At 42.8% G+C, this 21,128-nt stretch overlaps 1 protein-coding gene across 1 annotated transcript in view; it reads right to left on the reverse strand.

The window, feature by feature from the left end:
• Positions 1-21,128, reverse strand: part of nvy (CBFA2/RUNX1 partner transcriptional co-repressor nervy) — a 115,052-nt gene that overhangs the window by 48,178 nt on the left and 45,746 nt on the right. Inside the window, exon 2 of the mRNA XM_067772778.1 lies at positions 5,658-5,754. Coding sequence (XP_067628879.1) covers positions 5,658-5,754 — 97 coding nt within the window. The remainder of the gene's footprint in view (positions 1-5,657; positions 5,755-21,128) is intronic.

Here is a 21,128-nt window from a genome sequence, read left to right on the forward strand (position 1 = left end):
GGCGAGCACCTCCAAAATGTTAGTGTCAGTGCAACGGACGGCGCTGATCGGTATCAGTGGCGCTCTCAGAACAACACCTACCTTGGCACTGAACGTCATGCTGAACATATACCCAGTAGATATTGCGGGAAAGGCGGCCGCGGCAAGGTCGTTGGTCAGGCTTCGTGATATGGGATATAGACTTTCTGACCGCGGACACTCTAGCCTTCTTTTTAGTTTCGACTTCATCCCGGACAGAACGGACTACTGTATGCCGATAACTGCTCCCTATACAACCTTCACCCCAGTTATTCTAGAGAGAGGATTGCGGAAGAGGAATTATCTGGGGCATGGGACCGGTTAACTTGTTCACGGATGGGTCAAAGCTGGATGGAAAGGTTGGTGGGGGGGGGGGGGGGTCTTTAGTCAAGAGCTAAATTTAAGCGGCAAGTTTAAGTTGGCTGATCACTGCAGTGTATTCCAAGCGGAAATTGCTGCGATTAAGGATGCGGTGGATGGAATGCTATCCAGTGCTACCACGGTTAGGGAATTTAACATCTACTCTGATAGCCAAGCGGCTATCAAGGCCTTGAGCTCAACTACAGTGCGATCGAGGGTGGTCTGGGAGTGTCTGACCTCGCTTGCGATTGCATCGAATTATTTTACAATTAAGATTATCTGGGTCCCGGGCCATAGTGATATCCCGGGTAACTGTCAAGCAGATCTCTTAGCCCGCATCGGTACAACTGAACCGGATGAAGATGGCTGTAGGGATTTCGGGATTCCGCTGGCCACCTGTGGATTGCTCCTCCATAGCTGGGCCTCGAATCAGCTCAGCAAACGTTGGGCGGATACCACGTCTTGCAGGGTAGCAAGATCTTTCTGGCAAAAAGTGGATGGCAGGAGGTCTGCTGAAATAATTGGGTTCACTAAGGCTCACCTATCAATGGTCATTGGGGTTTTGACAGGGCACTGTCCCATGGGTATCCATGCGGTACGTCTCAATATACTGGAAACTCCATCCTGCTGCAGCTGTATGGAGGATGATGAGGTGGAATCACCAAATCACTTTATGCTTGATTGTCCAGCTTTTGCCAGAACTAGGCGAAAGTACTTCGGTCGCGACTCACTTGGATCTCCCGAGGATATATCCAAAGTTGAGATCGGTATCATTCGGAGCTTTATCGTTGCTACCCAACGATTCTCTAAGTAGCTAGATCTAAGTCACCGTTATTTTTGGTGTATCTGGTATCACAACGGACCTTCGTGTTGTCCAAGTGAGCTATCCTTATCAGGGCAGCTACCACCTAACCTATCCTAACGAGTGACGTCTATTATCATAATCTATCCTCTTTGTTTTGACGTCCAAACTGAAGATATCACACTTAATTTATCCAAATTGAACAGTTTCTGTATGACTGTGGATTGCGTCACGCAAGAAGAGGTGTTGCCGATAATAAGCAACAAAAGTTTTATTTTGAATTCTTGAGCATTTTCTTGTGACCTGGATACCGCGCTTTTATACCTAGTTCAGATCTCGTTCAATCTGTTGACGCGGTATTGCAAAATAATTTTTTTGATACCCAAATTTTGTAGAATATTTGCATCCAACCTAAAGCTTAAAATTTTAAAGTATATTTTGACGGAAATCTTAAAGGTACTAATTGATAATTTCAGGACGAAAAGCACTTAATGAATTGCTGCTAATAAAGGATGGATTATGAACAAAAGGGGAACTAAATAACACACGACCGCCGTGGTGTGATGGTAGCATGCTCCGCTTATCACACCGAAGATCCGGATTCACGCCCCGGGCAAAGCAACATCAACATTTTAGAAACAAGTTTTTTCAATTAGAATAAAATTTTTCTAAGCGGAGTCTCCCCTCGGAAGTGCTTGGCAAGCACTCCGATTGTATTTCTGCCATGAAAAGCTCTCAGTGAAAACGCATCTGTCTTGCAGATACCGTTCGGAGTCGGCATAAAACAAGTAGGTCCCGTCCCGCCAATTTGTAGGAAAAATTAAAAGGAGAACGACTCAAATTGGAAGAGAAGCTCGACCTAAAATCCCTTCGGAGGTTATCCCGCCTTACATTTTTTTTATAAATAACAGATGCGTTAAAAAGAGAATGGAACGATTAAAAAAAACCGGTTATTCGTTACCTAATCGATCGGGCCTTCCGGGATGTACAAACCTGGGCACCTTGTGTCGGATTGACAGCCAATGCAGAGAAGACGGATATGGCCTTGTTTACTGAGAGGTTCAAGGTCCCAAATTTTACCAGGCCTAAGCTAGGAGAGCAGACCCTGCAGGAGAAATCTTGCACAAATTATCTAGGAATAATTCTAGACAGTAAGTTGTTGTGGAAGTTCAACGTGGAGGAGATAGTGTAGCAGGTTTCGATTGTACTTTATGCATGTACGTGGGGTTTATCTCCCTCTCTCACTCATTGGGTGATTGTAAAGCATATCCTATATTATGGTGTCCTTATTTGGTGGACGGCCACAAAAAAAAGAACCTACATCAGATTCAGGCTATCAATGCTTAGCATTACGGGAGCTCTGAAAACAACTCCGAAGGCTGTACTGTATGCGCCATACTGCACATTCCACCTGCAGACTTGGGAGCAAAGGACATAGCGTTAACAACTGCAATGAGGCTCAGTGCCTCGGGGCAGCTTGAGCGCGACCATACAGCCATAATAGTAACCCGTCATCAATTACAGGGCGAACAGAATACATAATACCGTATCTGCGATTGGAAGGCTCTTAGATCCACAATAGAGGTAGATAGATGGCGCAAAGGTGCGCAGTTGGCGAACGAGGTGATACACGTGAAGACCTATAGCTCCAAAGTAACGGAAGGAGTACGGTCTGCGGTATACTGCGCGTTTTTTAGGCGGATTTAGTAGCTGTAGAAAGCAGTAGAAACACTGCAAGAAAATAGCTTAAAATGCAGCTGCGTCAACTTTTATATTGACAGCCAAGCAGCAATTAAGGCAATAATCTAACATAGCACAGCATCTATAAGTGTGTTGAGAGTGTAAGCAATCCCTGGAAAGAGTCGAGGCAGGGTGAAGCATACGTCTATATTGGGTATCAGAGCATATGGGAATAGATGGGAATGAAAAAGCGGATAAACTAGCTAAAAAGTGCGCATCCCTAGAAGCTTGCTCCGTATACGTCCCAATTAGATTGGGCGAGATTAAGAGAAGGCGAGAGGTGCACATGATACACCAAGCGGAACGGCAAAGTGTCGAAATTCATGTTTAGATCTTACAACCTAGGAATAACAAAGATACTACTATCATTGAAAAAACAGAAATGTAGATTCATGACGGCTATTCTGACTGGCGGCACATGACCTAAAAAAGGATTGGTTAGTAATAGCAGATATGATGAATTTCATATCAAAACCTATAAAAAAGGCACATTTTGAACCCGACTCCCTCAGATTTTGATGCAATTTTGTACAGCGGTACACTTTACCTATACAAACGCCACCTCGTTTTTGGAAATTGCATTTTTGAAAAATTGTGGGCGCGGCATGGTGTCAAAGTTGTGAAAAATGCGTGAAAAATGACGGTAATAGGTACTTTTGTGCTGTGATAACTACGGGATGGCTCAACCGATATCAAAGATCTTGGTACCATTGGAAAGGTGTTCGAAATATTTATCTGCAAATATACAATAAAATCAAATTAAATTAAGGTATGCTATTGCGAATTCAGACCCATAGTTTTTACAAGTGTAGCATTATGCGTCATACCCACCTATGCAATACACTTGCGGCATTACGCATCATGAACTTTTATGCCAAATACTTCTTAGTAACAATCATATTACAATATTATATAACATAAATTATTGAACTAACACAGCGGTTAGCTAACATCAATGGAATGCCGAATATGAAACCCTTGTCCGTTCACAGCTAATAAATTCTGCTTATTATTTACATACAACCAATAATGTGAATTAACCAAATACCCACATTGATCTGCTGACTTTGCAAGCATGCATACAAATCTACATGTATGCATAGCATTAACCAAATTACCCGCATTGATCTGCTGAAGATGCAAGCAGGCATACAAATCTACATGTATGCAAGCATGCATACAGATCTACATGTATGCAAGCATGCATACAAATCTACATGTATACAAAGCATGTATACAAACCTACATGTATGCATACCCAGTTACCAATGTACATATTTTTAGTTTATTAGTATTAAGATAATTATGAATGTATAGGTTAAGTAAATAACTATAAAAGGGAAAGAATTTATTTAATAAAAAGGAATTAATGTTTGACTACCAAACCCTTCACATCTTTTTATTCTAAATCAAACATTTCACTAGGTTAAGGATGTTAGAGTAGCCACCGGTGCGAGCACCAGTGCACTTAGTTTATAAGTCCGACCCCAGAGGCATATCCCCCTTTACAAGAAAAAATCATACTTCTTGTGGGTTTCGCATGTGTTCTGACACGAATTAAGTGTGATGGCAGGATTTAGGACCCCTCCATCTCACACCCGCTTCCTATGGAAAATCCCGTCCATAATAAGCTTACAGTTAGCGATCGACATGTTCAATCCTTTCCAGAACGACGCATCCGGAGCGGATGTGCTCTCTCTTGCAAGTTCGTCAGCCATCTCATTGCCCGGTATTTTTGATCAACTCAACGGTTGGGTTACAAATATAATTTTTTTACTCAGCGTGCCTTGCACACAGAGTATATTAACTTGGATAACGGTTGGTTGTACAGTTATAAAGGAATCGAGATAGATATAGACTTCCATATATCAAAATCATCAGTGTCGAAAAAAAATTTGATTGAGCCATGTCCGTCCGTCCGTCTGTCCGTTAAGACGATAACTTGAGTAAATATTGAGATATCTTCACCAAATTTGGTACACGAGCTTATCTGGACCCAGAATATTGAAAATGAGCGAAATCGGATGATAGCCACGCCCATTTTTTATATACACAACATTTTTAAAAAAACAAAAAACCTGACTACTTAGTAAATAATACACCTAGACTGTTGAAATTTGACGTGTGAATTGATATTGAGATTCTTGGCACCGCCCACTTGTGATAAAATCAATTTTACAAATATTATTATTCATAAATCAAAAATCCTTAAACCGATCGTAACAAGATTCGGCAGAGAGATTTCCTTTGATACAAGGAATGCTTTGAAGAAAAATTAAGGAAATCGGTTAAGAAACACGCCCACTTTTATATAAAAGATTTTTAAAAGGGACGTGGACGCAAATAATTGCAGCTCATGCTGAGTATATAATGTTCGGTTACACCCGAACTTAGACACCTTTACTTGTTTCACTTAGTGTTATGGTGAAGTGAGAAAAATTATTAAGAAGTTTTTTCTTTCCTATTTAAGGATAGTTACTTCATTTGGGAGTTGGCTCAACTCGCAGTTCTAAGAACAAATTTTCTGAGCTGACAGAAACATTTGCAACGTATAAAAAAAATTATGTTTGCGTAAAGCGCCCAAAGTGTTAATACTAATTTAGCTTACATTTTTAGTATCGATTGCTTTGCTCGATCCCTTTGAATGAGTACGGCCGTCGAGTATAAGGTGGTATCGGAATGACATTAGGTCTACCCTAAACAATTGTGTAGCCATAAGCATTCTTATAATACTAACCTTTATTCCTTCGAATAGAATTTTGGGGTGCAGAAGCCTCATACGCGTCCTTGTCGGTTATTTCTTCTTTAATTATGGCTTTGCCGTCAAGTGCCATCTGAAAGGAAAATGAAATTTATTGAGAAGTTTATATATTATTCTACATTTTTTAACTGCAGCATAATTTTGTTAGGGAAATAAAAGTACTTGCCACTTTATAACATAATGCTTTGTAAGTCACATACATAGTTACTTAAGTATTTTGGACCTAAGACTAAGACCTATGAACTGTACAAATGCAAGGTAGATAGGTTGAACTGGCCCGTCCATGAGGACCTCACGTAGACTGATTGAGTCCGTAGTGTTACCAGAAGTTTGTTTTAAGGACCAAACTGAAAAACCCTATCAAAAACCAGGACCTATGTTATAAAATAACTCCGTCCTCTTGGCAAATACTAGAAGCTTCCTATGACTTAAGCCACTTGCTGCTTCTAGATCTGACAGCTGTATCACTTCTAATAGCTGGAGTCTTAGCCTGGCAAGTGCAGAGCACGAGCACAGAACGTGTTCGATCGTTTCCTCCTCCAACCCGCACTTCCTATATCTGCTATCACTGACCAAGCCTAATTTAAAGGCATATGACGCCAGAAGGCAGTGTCCAGTCAGAATACCCGTCATGAGTTTACATTCCTCTCTTTTTAATGGTAGAAGCAACTGTGTTAGTCTAAGGTTGTAAGACCTACACATAATTTTCGACACTTTACAGCCCCGCGCTTGAACCCACGCATTTCCCGCTTGGTCGATCATGTGCACCTCTCGCCTTCGCTTATTCTCGACCAATCTAATTGGGACATCTACGGAGCAAGCTTCAAGGGATGCGCTCTTTTTAGCTAGTTTGTCCGCTTTTTCATTCCCATCTATTCCCAAATGCCCTGGGACCCAATATAGATGTATGATTCTCCATGTTCCGATTCTCTCCACAGACTGCTTACACTCTAACACGCATTTAGATGCTGTGCTATGCGAGATTATTGCCTTAATTGCTGCTTGACTGTCAATATAAAAGTTAACACGGTTGCAGCTTAAGCTATTCTCTTCCAGGGTTTCTACTGCTTTGATTACGGCTAATATTTCCGCTTGAAAAACTCTGCAGTAATCCGGCAGCCTGTAGGATCTGCTTATTTCCGGATCAGCGCAGTATACCGCAGACCCGACTCCTTCCACTACTTTGGAATCATCGGTGTACACATGTATCGCCTCGTCCGCCATTTGCGTATTCTTACGCCAACCGTCCACCTCTATTGTGGCCTTAAGATCTCCCTCGAAGCGCAGATAGGGAATCATGTAGTCTGTTCGTCTTGTGATTGATGGCGCTATACTACTATGGCCATATGGTCGGCGCTCAAGCTGCCCCGAAGCACCGAGCCTGGTTGCGGTCGTTAACGCTTTGTCCTCTGCTACCAGGTCTACAGGTGGGATGTGCAGAATGGCATACAGTGTAGCCGTCGGGGTTGTTTTCAGGGCTCCCGTAATGCTAAGCATCGATAGTCTGCATACCCCCTCTAATTTTTTGAGGTATGTTGTTTTTTGTGTGGCTTTCCACCAAAAAAGAACTCCATAGTATAGAATAGGGCTTACAATCGCTGTAAAAACCCAATAGAAAAAGAGAGGGCGATAGGCCACACGTACACCCCAGCATTCTTTTACATGCATAGAGTGCCGTTGAGGCCTTCTTGGTCCTCTCCTCCACGTTGAGCTTCCACGACAGCTTACTGTCTAGGATGATTCCTAGATATTTTTTGCAAGGTTTCTCCTGTAAGTTCACCCCTCCTAACTTAGGCCTGGTCCAATTTGGGACCTTGTATCTCTTTGTAAACAAGACCATATCCGTCTTCTCCGCATTGACTTTCAACCCAACATTAGATGCCCAGGTATGAATATCCCGAAGCGACCGATCCATAAAAGAACTAATCGTTGGAAGGCACTTTCCACTTATGACAATTGCAACGTCATCTGCGTAAGCCGTAAGTTTTACAGGTCCCTCATCGAATTGCCAGAGCAGTTGGTTGATGACCAGCGTCCACAGCAGAGGTGATAGCACCCCTCCCTGCGGCGTGCCCCTGTCCACTGATTTCGTGGCTTGGTACAACCCCAATTGTGATTTAATCTTTCTGCAATTTAACATGCAGCCGATCCATCTAATTAAGGCAGGATGTACTTTCATGTAATTAAGACCATCCATAATCGCCCTTATTACAGCATTATTGAAAGCCCCGGCAATGTTCAAGAAGACTCCTAGAGCATACTCCTTATATTCCAGGGATTTCTCTATGCTTATTACCACCCTGTGCAATGCGGTGTATACCGACTTGCCTTTGGTGTACGCATGCTGTGTTGTGGAGAGCAGGTTTTCATCCCCGTTGGACTTTATATACACATCTATCAGCCTCTCAAAGGTTTTGAGCAGAAATGTTATTAAACTAATGTGTCTATAGTCTTTGGGATATACGTGACCGATCTTCCCCGCCTTTGGTAGAGAAGCTACACGAGCAGTTCTCCAAGAGTGCGGTACATGATTCAGTCTTATGCACCCATCGAATATTATTTTAAGCCATTCCACGACCGCCCTACTTGAGACTTGTAGCATGGCCGGGAATATACCATCTGGGCCCGGCGATTTAAACTTAAAAAACGTCTTCACTGCCCACTCGATCTTGGTATCGGTCACCAAGCCCGGCTTTAATAGCTCCGTGATCGAAGTGTGAGTGATGTCTGCTGGCTCTTCTAAACCTTCTGCCGATGGGAAATGTGTATCGAGAAGCACCTCAAAGGATTCCTCACTATTACGTGACCATTCCCCGTTCTCTTTCTTTATTAGTCCCTGGACTATGTTTCCCTTTGCTATGACTTTTTTCAACCGTGCTGTTTCGCTGGAGCACTCTATGTCCGGAAGGAAACTTTTCCATGAGTTTCTCTTCGCCCTGGTAATTTCACGCTTGTAGATACTAAGTATATCCCTGTACTCGTCCCGACACGCTTCGCTTGCTTTCCGCGGCCTTTGCGAGCTTAAACATTTCTTTTACCTGTTTTCTTAGAAGACTCAGCTCATTGCTCCACCATGGCGGGTTTGCTTTTCCTCTGAATCTTCTTAGAGGGCAAGCTTTGTTATACGCAGTCATGAGCGTCCTTGTTAGGAATTCATTCGACTCCTCCAGTTACAATACATTAGCAACCTCTTTGGGTTGTCCCAGTTTTTTTTTCTACATGTTTCTGGAATTTAGTCCAGTTCGTTGACCTAGGGTTTCTAAAGGTTCCTCCCTTCTCTACCCTCTTTCAGGGGATGCTGAAGCTGATATGCGCATGGTCGGAGAAGGATGGTCTATCAAGAACCATCCAATCATACCTTGATATATCACGCTCGGAGCTCAATGTAATATCCAGAACATTGCTGGATGTTGGACCAATGTATGTAGGGACATTTCCCCTGTTGGCTATCTGCAAATTGGTTTGCGGGATGTAACAAAATAGAGATTCGCCTCTCTCGTTCGTATCTGCTTCTTCCTACGCATTGTGGTGCGCATTTGCATCTGCGCCTATGACCAACCGCCCTTTGCGCCCTTCCTCCTGTACTAGCCTTTTGCACTCCATCGGTGCAACCTCCGCAGCATGGGCCATGTAGCAGGACGCCACGATAAAAGCCTGCTTATTCTTTTGCTCAACGGCCACCGCTACGAGATCCTCAGTGGTGTAATTAGGCAGCATATATGAATGCAGCTGTTTCCTTCCCGTTAGTACAGCTCGCACACGTCCTTCCGTTTGCGCGTAGTAAACGCCAAACCTGCGCGCGCTAAGTCCAGAAACATTTCCTCCGGATGAGAGCCTCGGCTCCTGGATCAGCGCCACGTCAAACGAACCCTCCTCAAGGGTTAGGAGGAGTTCGCTCGACGTCACTTTGTTGGAGGTTTATCTGTAGGACTCGCAGCACCATTGGGCTGTTTGCCCCCCTCCAGCACCTTCGTCTTGACGTTGCCGTCCTCCCCTTGCCCTTTTGGTTTAGAGCATTCGAAACCCCCTTCAGCCTATCGTGACTGTTGTGCCGGGTGTTCTTCTGTGCGAGTCACATCACCATTTAGCGGTTGGTCCTCTTCCAGCACGTTCGTGATGACTTCCGGGACCTCCACCCGTCTTTTTCCCCTTAGGCTTTTGAGGTCCTTTTCGACTTCGCCCACCTCTAGCGTGTTAGGGTTTTTATCCTCGTGACTTCTTTTCCTGAGTCGCATGTAGATTTTGCCAGTGCCAAAGGACATTTTGCCAAGCTGCGTGTACAAAATATCCTCCGCCTGCTTGTTTATTTGGAAGATGTAGAACTGACCATCCTCGGTAGGCCGAGATACAGTAAGTACCTTCCAATCCTGTGTCGGTATGTTCGGATTCTGATTCTACAGAAGTCGCAGTGTATCCTCCGACTTCATCACGCATGGTATCCATACCTTAACTTTTGGTACGGTGGGGATTTGCGCTTTATCCACCACCTCAAACCGCGCGTTCGTCCCTTGCCTTTGGAGGTTTGGAATCACTTCCTCCAGCCACCGCAAGCTCGCGATGTTGTCGCACGCTATCATCTTCACACCATTATACCACCCCCCCGAATCAAAGGTTGGAAGGGGCTTACTTGGTTGTTCCCGCATCATTTTAAGCATTAAGCTAATAAGCTCTCTTTCCACAGATCTCCACCTTTCAGTAGTCATTTGTCCGAAAGGACTGCTACGATCAACCAGCGCCACAGTCAGTGACTACTTTGCCACATCAGTCATCTTCTCGGGAAAAGCAGGAGTCTTAGTGTTATCTCCCTTTGGCACCTCCGAGAAAGGTGGAGTCTTAGCGTTAACTCCCTTTAGCGCCTCCGAGAAAGCCGGAGTCTTAGCGTTATCTCCCTTTGGCTTATCTCCTACTTCCGTAGTTGGAACTTCCCTATGACTCGCAGCTTTCGAGGTAGTTGCTACCTCGCTATTGGAGCCCATCTGTCTTTTCAGCTTTGGGCCTACATTTCTTGTCTCTGCGACTGCCCTGCCTCGCGGCTCTAGGACTGGATCCTTTCTGCCTCTTGAAAGCAGGCTTGCCGTCTTCCGCCGAACGTTGCCTCTTCATTCTGCCATTCGACGCTTCTTCCTCCTCGTACCGGTTGCAGAACCGACTGTTTCTCGCAGCAAACCTTTTGAAATGCCTTCGACCTACTTCTACCGCTTCATGGACCCATTCCAAGCGCTCGATCTCTACTTCTGTTGGGTCGACCACTGCTCCCAAGCGTTGTACAATTCTTAGTGCTGCAAGGTACTGCGAGAGAGCTCTTTTACTTCCTCTGCTCCGTACCCTTCTCCACTCTTCTACTCCGTTTTCATTTGTGTGCTTCTCCAACACGGAGTTCATTGAATCAGCACTACTCTCGCTCCCCGAGTCCGACGCATCGCTTAATTCGTATTTGTCGTCCTTGGATTGCGACTCAGTTCTCCTCTTTACATCGTCCTTATTACAATCAGGTAATGAGTCGTTCATCTTGGTCGTACGACCACCTGCCCGACAAGGCGGGATCAGCGGTCCAGTATTATATACGGGGAAAGAACCGTCCGCCACAGCAGCGCCCCTTACTGTGGTAAGGCCATAAATACTTCCCGAGGTGGCCCGGTATCGGGAAGGCTCCGTTCGAATACAGCCGAATTTATCCCCTGGCTGCAAATCGTCCAATAGGCACGGTCCGCATAACACCCTGGATTCGGGGTTGGCAGTTCTTGGTCACCGACATCCCGCCGCCCTCCTATGAGGCGAAACGGCGTAGATGTTAGTCCTAAACAGCTCCGCCTCATAGTCGGCGCTGTGGAGTTCGGCTAAGCCTTCACACCAACGACAAGGTGCCTACCCTAGTGAGGGTACAAATGAAAACTTATATAACTTTCAGTGGTGTGATGGCAACGTGCTCGGCTACCACATAGAAGGTTCTGTGTTCAAGGCCCGCGAAAACCAACATCAAAAATACTTTGGAAAAAGCACTTCTAAGCATGGTCGCTCCCCGCATGTGAATTAGTAAACAGTGCTATGTAGATACCGTTCGGATCGAACATACAAAAATTTTAAGAGAACCTAGGCCTAAATTTCCTCGGCGATATATCTCACCTTGTACTGTTGGGACAATGATTTATTATATATTGGGTAACTTTTTGGAAATTTTCGACATAGTTATAAATTAAATAAATAAATGCAAGGCGCGATAACCTTCGAAGAAATTTTAGGCTGAGCTTCTTTTCCAATTTGTGTCGTGCTCCTTGTTAATTGTTCCTGCAAATTGGCCGGACGGGACTTACATACATGTTTTACGCCGACTCCGAATGGCATCTGCTACGCAGATAAGTTTTCACTGAGAAGCTTTTCCTGGCAGAAACACACTCGACATCCCGCCGCCCTCTTATGAGGCGAAACGGCGTAGATGTTAGTCCTAAACAGCTCCGCCTCATAGTCGGCGCTGTAGAGTTCGGCTAAGCCCTCACACCAACGACAAGGTGCCTACTCTAGTGAAGGTACAAATGCAAACTTATATAACTTTCAGTGGTGTGATGGCAACGTGCTCGGCTACCACATAGAAGGTTCTGTATTCAAGGCCCGCGAAAACCAACATCAAAAATACTTTGGAAATAGCACTTCTAAGCATGGTCGCTCCCCGCATGTGAATTAGTAAACAGTGCTATGTAGATACCGTTCGGATCAAACATACAAAAATTTGAAGAGAACCTAGGCCTAAATTTCCTCGGCGATATATCTCACCTTGTACTGTTGGGACAATGATTTATTATATATTGGGTAACTTTTTGAAACTTTTCGACATAGTTATAAATTAAATAAATAAACGCAAGGCGCGATAACCTTCGAAGAAATTTTAGGCTGAGCTTCTTTTCCAATTTGTGTCGTGCTCATTGCTAATTGTTCCTGCAAATTGGCCGGACGGGACTTACATACATGTTTTACGCCGACTCCGAATGGCATCTGCTACGCAGATAAATTTTCACTGAGAAGCTTTTCCTGGCAGAAACACACTCGAACCCCGACCCGCTTAGAAAGTGTGGTAACTCAAAATAAAATAAAAACATACATTCTTAATGTCTAACGCTTCATCAATTTTATCAAGCCCTTGTTTACTTCTACACAGTAAACAGCTCTTGGCTTTGCTGATGCCAAACTTTTATTTTAGACTTCACTTTAACTCGACATCAAATGTGCGATATTAACTGTAAAAATAAGTTGAATATAAATTTCGGAACTATAAATTTTTCGAAATTTGGAAAACAAATGGAGAATCCAATCAACTCTGTATCCCATGTGAAATATTAACTGAAAACTATAAATTCCTCAAAGGTTGGAAATAAATTGAGTGATGTAGGACATCAATTTGAGAGCTATAAATTCCTCGAAACTGGAGAAATATATTTTTGATGTTTGTTGGGACTTATTTCGAATACCATTCATTATAAATGAGTGAGTAACTGTGAGTAAAACATTTCCCGCTAATATCGTTGTTTCTTGTTTTTGTTGATTTCGTTCCCATTGCTGATTGGAAAAGTAACACCTGCATTGATAAATTGTTTCAAAATCACCGCCGTGGCGCGCCAGCCGAGGCGGTAGGAATGGCAGGGCGTCTGGCTGACTGACAGCTGCATAACAGTGTATTGGGCAGTATTCGAAAAGGAGGTGGTGAGGATAGTGGCATGTCGGCAGTAACAGCTGCATTAAGTTGATGTTTTTGTTGCCCCATCCAATAGGCACAACAGAACAAATTGTCATCAATATCCTCCAAGGAAACTTGCTGTTTCAACAGGGGTGGACCATAGTGAGCGCGGAGGGAGCAGGACATACATTGTGTATGTCGGTGTTGATTCTGAATAGGTAAGAGTTAAACCTGTTACAGTACTCAGATCGAAGTTGAGTAAGAGTTACGCGCGTTTACCTAGGGAGAGTGGGTTCCTCTTTTGATAGTTCTGGGTATTTTTCTTTAAGAACAGGAATCGTGGGAAATTCCCGGCATAGACGTACGCAGATTGTTTGTGGATATCACTGAGGACCTGCTTGTGCTTTTTTGCTTCATCGTATTTCCTCATAATGACCCCTTAAGCCCCTGCGAGGTGTGGCCTCATCAATCAGATGTCTATTGATATCTACACTGCCGTCCATAGCAAAAACAGTAAAGAGTTTTCCACAAATCCTAATGAAAAATGTGGGTATTTACAAATTGGCAGCTGTATCTAGACTTTTTTTATAGGAAACCAAATGAAACTATAATATGTTTCCTAATCAAAAACAACGTATCTACGCAGACATTGGTTTTTAAACGGTTTTATTTAGGTTGACTTGACAGGCTGGCTGGTTGGATGGCTGGCATGTATTTTGTAATTGAAATTTAAGTAACTTCCCGATAATCTACAAGCTTGAAACTTGGAATATAGTTCAGAACCCGGTGACAATGCAATAATAAGAAAGAAAAAAATTGCCGCTAGGTGGCGCAAGGATCGAGGTATTCACAAAAATCGTATTTGTGATCCGATTTGGCTCATATTTGGAACACATAATACATACAAGAATAGAAAGCGACTTATGAAAAAAAAAAAATCACCGCTAGGTGGCGCAAGGATCGATATATTCACAAAAATCATATTTGTTGGCCGATTTGGCTCATATTTGGAACACATAATACATACAAGAATAGAAGCGACCTATGAAAAAAAATCACCGCTAGGTGGCGCAAGGATCGAGATTTTCACAAAAATCATATTTGTGGTCCGATTTGGCTCATTTTGGAACACATAATACATACAAAAATAGAAAGCGACTTATGAAAAAAAAATCACCGCTAGGTGACGCAAGGATCGAGATTTTCACAAAAATCATATTTGTGGTCCGATTTGGCTCATATTTGGAACACATAATACATACAAGAATAGAAGCGACCTATGGAAAAATCGCCTATAGGTGGCGCAAGGATCAAGATATTCACAAAAATCATATTTGTGGTCCGATTTGGCTCATATTTGGAACACATAATAAATACGAGAATAGAAAGCGACCTATGAAAAAAATCGCCGCTAGGTGGCGCAAGGATCGAGATATTCACACAAAAAGTATTTGTGGTCCGATTTGGCTCATATTTGGAACACACAATACATACAAGAATAGAAGCGACCTATGGAAAAAATCGCCGATAGGTGGCGCAAGGAACAAGATATTCACAAAAATCATATTTGTGGTCCGATTTGGCTCATATATGGAACACATAATAAATACGAGAATATAAAGCGACCTATGAAAAAAATCGCCGCTAGGTGGCGCAAGGATCGAGATATTCAAAAAAGTCGTATTTGTGGTCCGATTTGGTCCATATTTGGAACACATAATACATACATGAAAAGAAAGCGACCTATGATGTCCGATTTGGCTCATATTTGGAAAAAATATTACTACAGTCCGGTAGAAATGACATCAAAATATCTTGGAGTTGGAGGAGGGACAAGCATACGTGGCGCAGAGTCGAGTAAAGTCTTTGGAAGGATTATGTATTGTGGACTTAGATTGTAACAAATTGTCAGGAAAGAGTCCGTGTAATAATGAGTCACTAAATTAACTAAATAGAATAAGAAATAATAGGCAATTTAATAAAGACTAAAAACTTGAAAATAAGATAATTAAAACAAAATTTTTAAGTTAAACGGTTTACATGAAAACAATACTTATATGAAGTAATAAAAATACTAAAAGCTAGAAAATAATTAGGTAGGTCCTCGTTGCTCTGACAATTAAATAAAAGCGTTGGGCGCGTGAAATTTCCAAAAATGTGAGGCGTAGCATAACCTGATTAAGGTTCAGTTGGTCTTATATATGACTAAATAAAAATAAATGTAAGGCGCGATAACCTCCGAAGAGATCTAAGGCCGAGCTTCTCTTCCAATTTGCGTCGTACTCCTCTTGATTTTCCCTACAAATTGGCCGGACGGGACCTACATGTTTTACGCCGACTCCGAACGGCATCTGCAAGGCAGATGAGTTTTCACTGAGAGCTTTTCATGGCAGAAATACACCCGGAGCGCTTGCCAAACACTGCCGAGGGGCGACCCCGCTTAGAAAAATTTTCTTCTTCAAAAACCTTATTTCTAAAATTTTGATGTTGCTTTGCCCGGGGTTTGAACCCAGGGCATACGGTGTGGCAGGCGGAGCAATATATACATATATAACGCTTTTATTTAATTGTCTGATCTATGCCCTAGATTGATGAGGAGTGTGATGACTAGTACCTAGGACCTACCTAATTATTTTCTAGCTTTTAGTATTGTTATTACTTCATGTAAGTATTGTTTTCAATAAAACCATTGAACTTGAAATTTTTTTAAAAATTATTTTTCAAAAGTATTCTCAGATTTTTTAAGATTATTTTCCATTTATAGAGCGCCGTATCTACAAAAATCTACACACAAATGTTAGATACTGCTCCTGAATGGGTTTTGTATAAAATGTTCCATTAAGCGAGAACAATATCTACAGTTTCACGTATAAGGAATCGAAGCTTTTTTTTGCATCCGAAATAGTCTAAAACATCTACTTTTAATTTAAGGAAGAGCATATGTTACCTTCAATATCTCAGTCGCAGTTAAAAAGAAGATACCCACATTCTTTATTAGATCGGCAGTATACTCGTTAGGGTAGCTGTGTAGATACGTTGTTTTTGGTTAGGAAATTTCACTTGTTTTCCTATTAAAAACGGAGATACTGCCGTGATTTTATAGATACCCACATTTTTCATTAGGATTTGTGGAAAATGTGTGTAGATACTGCAAAGTGTGAGTTTGAAGCCACTATGACTTTTCATCTATTGCATTTTTAAACGTATTTTTGCATTAATAAAATTGCATTTTCAAGAGAAGCTCGTTCCCCTATGTAAATAGCTAATGATTCTTGGTTCGAATTCGAGCTCAAGGCCTGTAACAATAATTTTTTTGATAGTTATTTTTTTGTTACCATATTTGAAAAATAATTTTTTAATTAAGAGTGGAAATAAAAAAAAATGTGTCAGACAGTGCACAAATATGTAAATCCATTTCAAAGATTGCGGAGTAGTTATCGGCAGTATGCTTTGGGGTCCAACCATCTATCTTTACAGCGGTGGTTTGCTTGACAGATAAATTGGTATTTCTATTCCACTATACCAACTATATTTTCAACAGCGATAATGTTTATTTTTTTTTTCATTTCCATGTGCCCTGTGGATTTCAATTATGGAAAAACTAAACAAACAAAATAATATTCATCACAAAAGTTATTGTTAAAGGTATTGGCTCGAATTCGAACCAAGAATCCGTAATTTATAGGCCGATAAAAACATCCAATTTTAACTAACTCATTTTTGGAATAAAAATCTAGATCCCCATATTCTTTAAAAGGATTCACCTTTATAAAAAAATAGTAACATTCCTTTTAAGATAAATGTTTATGGTTTTATGTAATTATATCGCACACCTAGATTAAAACAGGTGTTCCGGAAACGGGAAAACTTAGTGCCTCTCCCATATGCGACATTGCAGGTTTTGTGTTTAAAAAGCATTTCCTTTCTGTTAAGTTACGAGGTAGTAGAAAATCGAGTATACAGTTCGGTACGTATTGAACTGGAAATTCAAGGTTTTGAGTTGGCTCTCTGCTGATATTGTGCGACAGACACCTCATTTGATTCAACACTTCCGATTTCGTTAAAACTCCGTTTAATCAGCACGTATCCAGATGTTTAACTTTTTCCCTATCTGTCAATACCGAAGTTTGTTATGGTAAAAAAGTTTTTTAAATGTCACCCACTATGCACCATTGCGTATAAGTAACCTGCTTACATGTAATGAAAAATTTAATATTTCCCCTTGATGGTAATTGTTGCAGAACGCACTGTGTTTAATAATTTTAGTAGTAAATTTAATGATCTGGTAACCTTGAAATGTAAACTCGCCGCTGTCTACCAAGTCCCATTTTGTAATATGAAAAACTCCATTCATTGGCGAGCAGTCGGATAAGGCACACAGCGGTAAGTAGAAAATTTGTCATCTTGTCATTTTATAATGTGATTTTATTAACCTGTAACCTGATTTAGAAATAAACCACCCAACCTATCATCAAATAAACTGACATCAGTTGTTTACAACTGGGTGCGTTAAATTCGCAAGCCCGAGCCAGCGAGAAAAACTTTATTTCGCTGTTGACCAAATTGGCTGCGCTTACTGCGCCCGTCACATCAGCAACGCCATGCTCGTAATATTTTGCCAATAACAGTAGCGAGCATTTTATTGCCAAAAAAAATGTTCAACAGGTGGATATGAATGTTGTAATTGTTCGCCATTTAATGCGAGTAAAATACCACCGTGAAAAGCCACTATAACGTCGCGTCGGCGTCGCCGCCGACCAGAATTATGCCCTTCGGTCAACGGGATTGAATAACGGTATTCTGCTGCAGCGTCGTCGCGCAGTCGCAGCTAATGCTGCCGCAGTCAACGCAAGCACCTCCAGTGCTGCCACAGACAACGCAGACGCGGATTGAGCCGTCGCCAATGCCAACTAACACGCAGTCGAATGTCTCTACGCCATTTATCGAAGCCCCTTGTGTACCTCCGCCCAATTCTAGAGATCTATACAATTTTTGTCAACCCAATGCAACATCTTATGATTTGCGCTATACCTCTGCGCTACATTCAAATAATTTATTTTCAGCTCAGTCGTCAGCCGCTCCGACGTCGACGCCTCAAGCCATTGGGGATTGCAACAACGTACAGTATGTACACTTTAATTTGAACCCTCCCAAAAAAGTGTTAGATTTGCATGAATTTAGCGGTAGGGCTGAGGACTGGCCTATGTTTCATGCATCTTTCGTAGAGTCGACGGCGGCATACAGATATAGCAACTTCGAAAATAACCAGCGTCTCCAAAAGTGCCTTAAGGGTGATGCACGTGAAATGGTCAAGTCACTACTCAATCACCCTAACAATGTAAATTGCATTATAGAACAGTTGAAGTTTAGGTTTGGACGACCAGAGCAGCTGGTTCATAGTCAGTTAGCGCATATTAAAGAGAGAGCACTAATTTCCGAGAGTATGTTAGGCAAAGTTATATCGTTTGCAATGAAGGTAAAAAACATCTGCGCACTTTTGGAATCTGCCGGTGCCGAGCATCATATTGCCAACCCGATGCTACTCGACGTACTTATCGCAAAGTTACCCATGGGTAAACGCATTGAGTGGGGTCGGCATGCAGCCGCCATACCTGCTCGGGCTACAATATTACATTTTAGCGACTGGCTGACCTCACTCGCCAATGTTATATGCACCATCAACGATTACTGTCAACTCGCTGCTCGTGAACCTAAACGCCGTACAGTCCTCCATGTAGATGATACTACTCTGCGCAACACAAGCCATCAGAGTGCAAACGCCTAACTGGAGCCACGGTAGCTGATAATGGACCCTAGTTAAATCTCGACGATTATGTTTTGCCTGCCTAAATGGGGGTCACATTACCAGCAATTGCAGAAGGCGAAAGGTTTGCGGCATAGATGGATGCAGTAGAGCACATCATAAATTACTTCATGAGTCCCGGTCAGAGCGTCTGCCAGCTCCATCAACATCGTCGTCACGAAGCGCCTCCCTTGTTACGTCTAGGTCTACGTCGCCACTAAACAAAGCTTAACAGCAGCCGCTTAGCTATAAGGGAGCGACCGTTTTAAGCTGTTCTACCAACTCGCCGAAAGTTAAGTTACCCTACCGCATTCTCCCTATCACACTGTATGGAAGGCAACGTCGCGCGGATACATATGCCTTAGTAGATGAAGGTTCCTCTATAACGATGATGGAAGACAGCGTCGTGAAAGAGTTAAACCTAGTAGGACGGCCGTATAGTCTGAACGTTCAATGGTTTGGGGGACATTCGGTTCAAGAGCCCGCCACCTTAGTCGAATTACAAATAAGCGGTGCTGGTATGAACAAAAAACACAAGCTGCGACAGGTCCATGCCGTACGTAATCTGAGCTGCCAACACAAAGCCTTAGTTGGAGTGACCTGGAAATGGACGACAAGGAAGCAAGTCAACTGCCAGTGCAGCCGCACTCAGGAGCGACACCTCGACTTCTCAGCGGGATTGATAACTGCCATTTGGGCATAGGTTCAACAATTATCACGATGTGGAAACACGGTCCGTTTGCAGCCAAAACAGAACTGGGTTGGGTAGTGTTTGGTCTTGCCAGTAAATCCGCTCCTTCGATAGCTACATGTCTTTTCTTGAAATGCAATCTAAATGAACTGCTTCATAACATGGTTGCCGATTTTTTCGAAACCGAAAGTTCTGGCGTTAGACCATCGCCACCAATCGAAAGCGACGCCAACATCCATGCACGATCTATTTTGGAGTGGACAACTTGTCATGCTGGACGAAGATTTCAGACGGGTCTTATATGGAAGGATGATAATATTCAGTTGCCGAGTAGTTACCATATGGCGCTCAAGAGGCTAAAGAGCGTTGAAAGGAAAATGAACTGCGATGCCGTGTTTGCTAAAGCTTATAAGCAAATCATTGATAGTTATATAGGGAAGGGTTACGCACGTAAACCTACCACGTCGGAATCTATCTTGTCATCGCCGCGTACCTGGTACCTGCCCCGTAGTAAATTCGAACAAGCCTGGAAAACTCCGATTCGTGTTCGATGCCGCCGCCCAAGTTAATGGTATCACCTTGTATAGCTGCTTACTTAAGGGACCGCAGGAGTATAAGCCTTTGCCTTCGATTCTCTTCCGCTTGCGTGAACGAGCGGTGGGCCTGGTGACCAGATATTAATATGTCCGGAAGATAGGTGTGCCCAGCGGTTTCTGTGGTGTAAAGGTTAAGACGCGAAATGCGTTGAAACACGTCGATGGCAATCGTTATACGTCACGGGCCGTAACTGCGATCTTGGAAAACCACTACGTGGGCGACTTGGTAGATAGTTTCGACTCAGCAAAGGAAGCCATAACCGTTGCAAAGCAAGTAAGGGAGATCCACAAGGATGCCGGCTTTGAGCTCCGTAATTTCACGTCAAACTCGGAGGAAGTGATTACAGCATTGGGTGGAGTGGACGTCGATAAGATCATCGGATTATAAGATGGACTGGAGGCTGAGAGAGTTCTTGGTTTGCATTGGCATTCTACGACGGACTGTTTTAAGTTTGGACTGAAATTTAACAAAGTAAGCGGGGCGGTAGTGAACGGAGGTAGGTGCCCTACAAAGAGGGAACTTCTCAGTGTGGCTATGTCCATATTCGACCCACTGGGTTTCCTAGGGAACTTCGTGATAGGAGCAAAGTTATTGATGCGAGAAGTATGGAGGCACGAAACGTATTGGGATGATCCACTCCCAGCAAATATAGCCGAATTATGGGAAATATGGCGAAAGCAACTGCCAGCG

The sequence above is a fragment of the Eurosta solidaginis genome, chromosome 3 (genome assembly GCF_040869045.1).
Source record: "Eurosta solidaginis isolate ZX-2024a chromosome 3, ASM4086904v1, whole genome shotgun sequence".
NCBI classification, from domain to species: domain Eukaryota; kingdom Metazoa; phylum Arthropoda; class Insecta; order Diptera; family Tephritidae; genus Eurosta; species Eurosta solidaginis.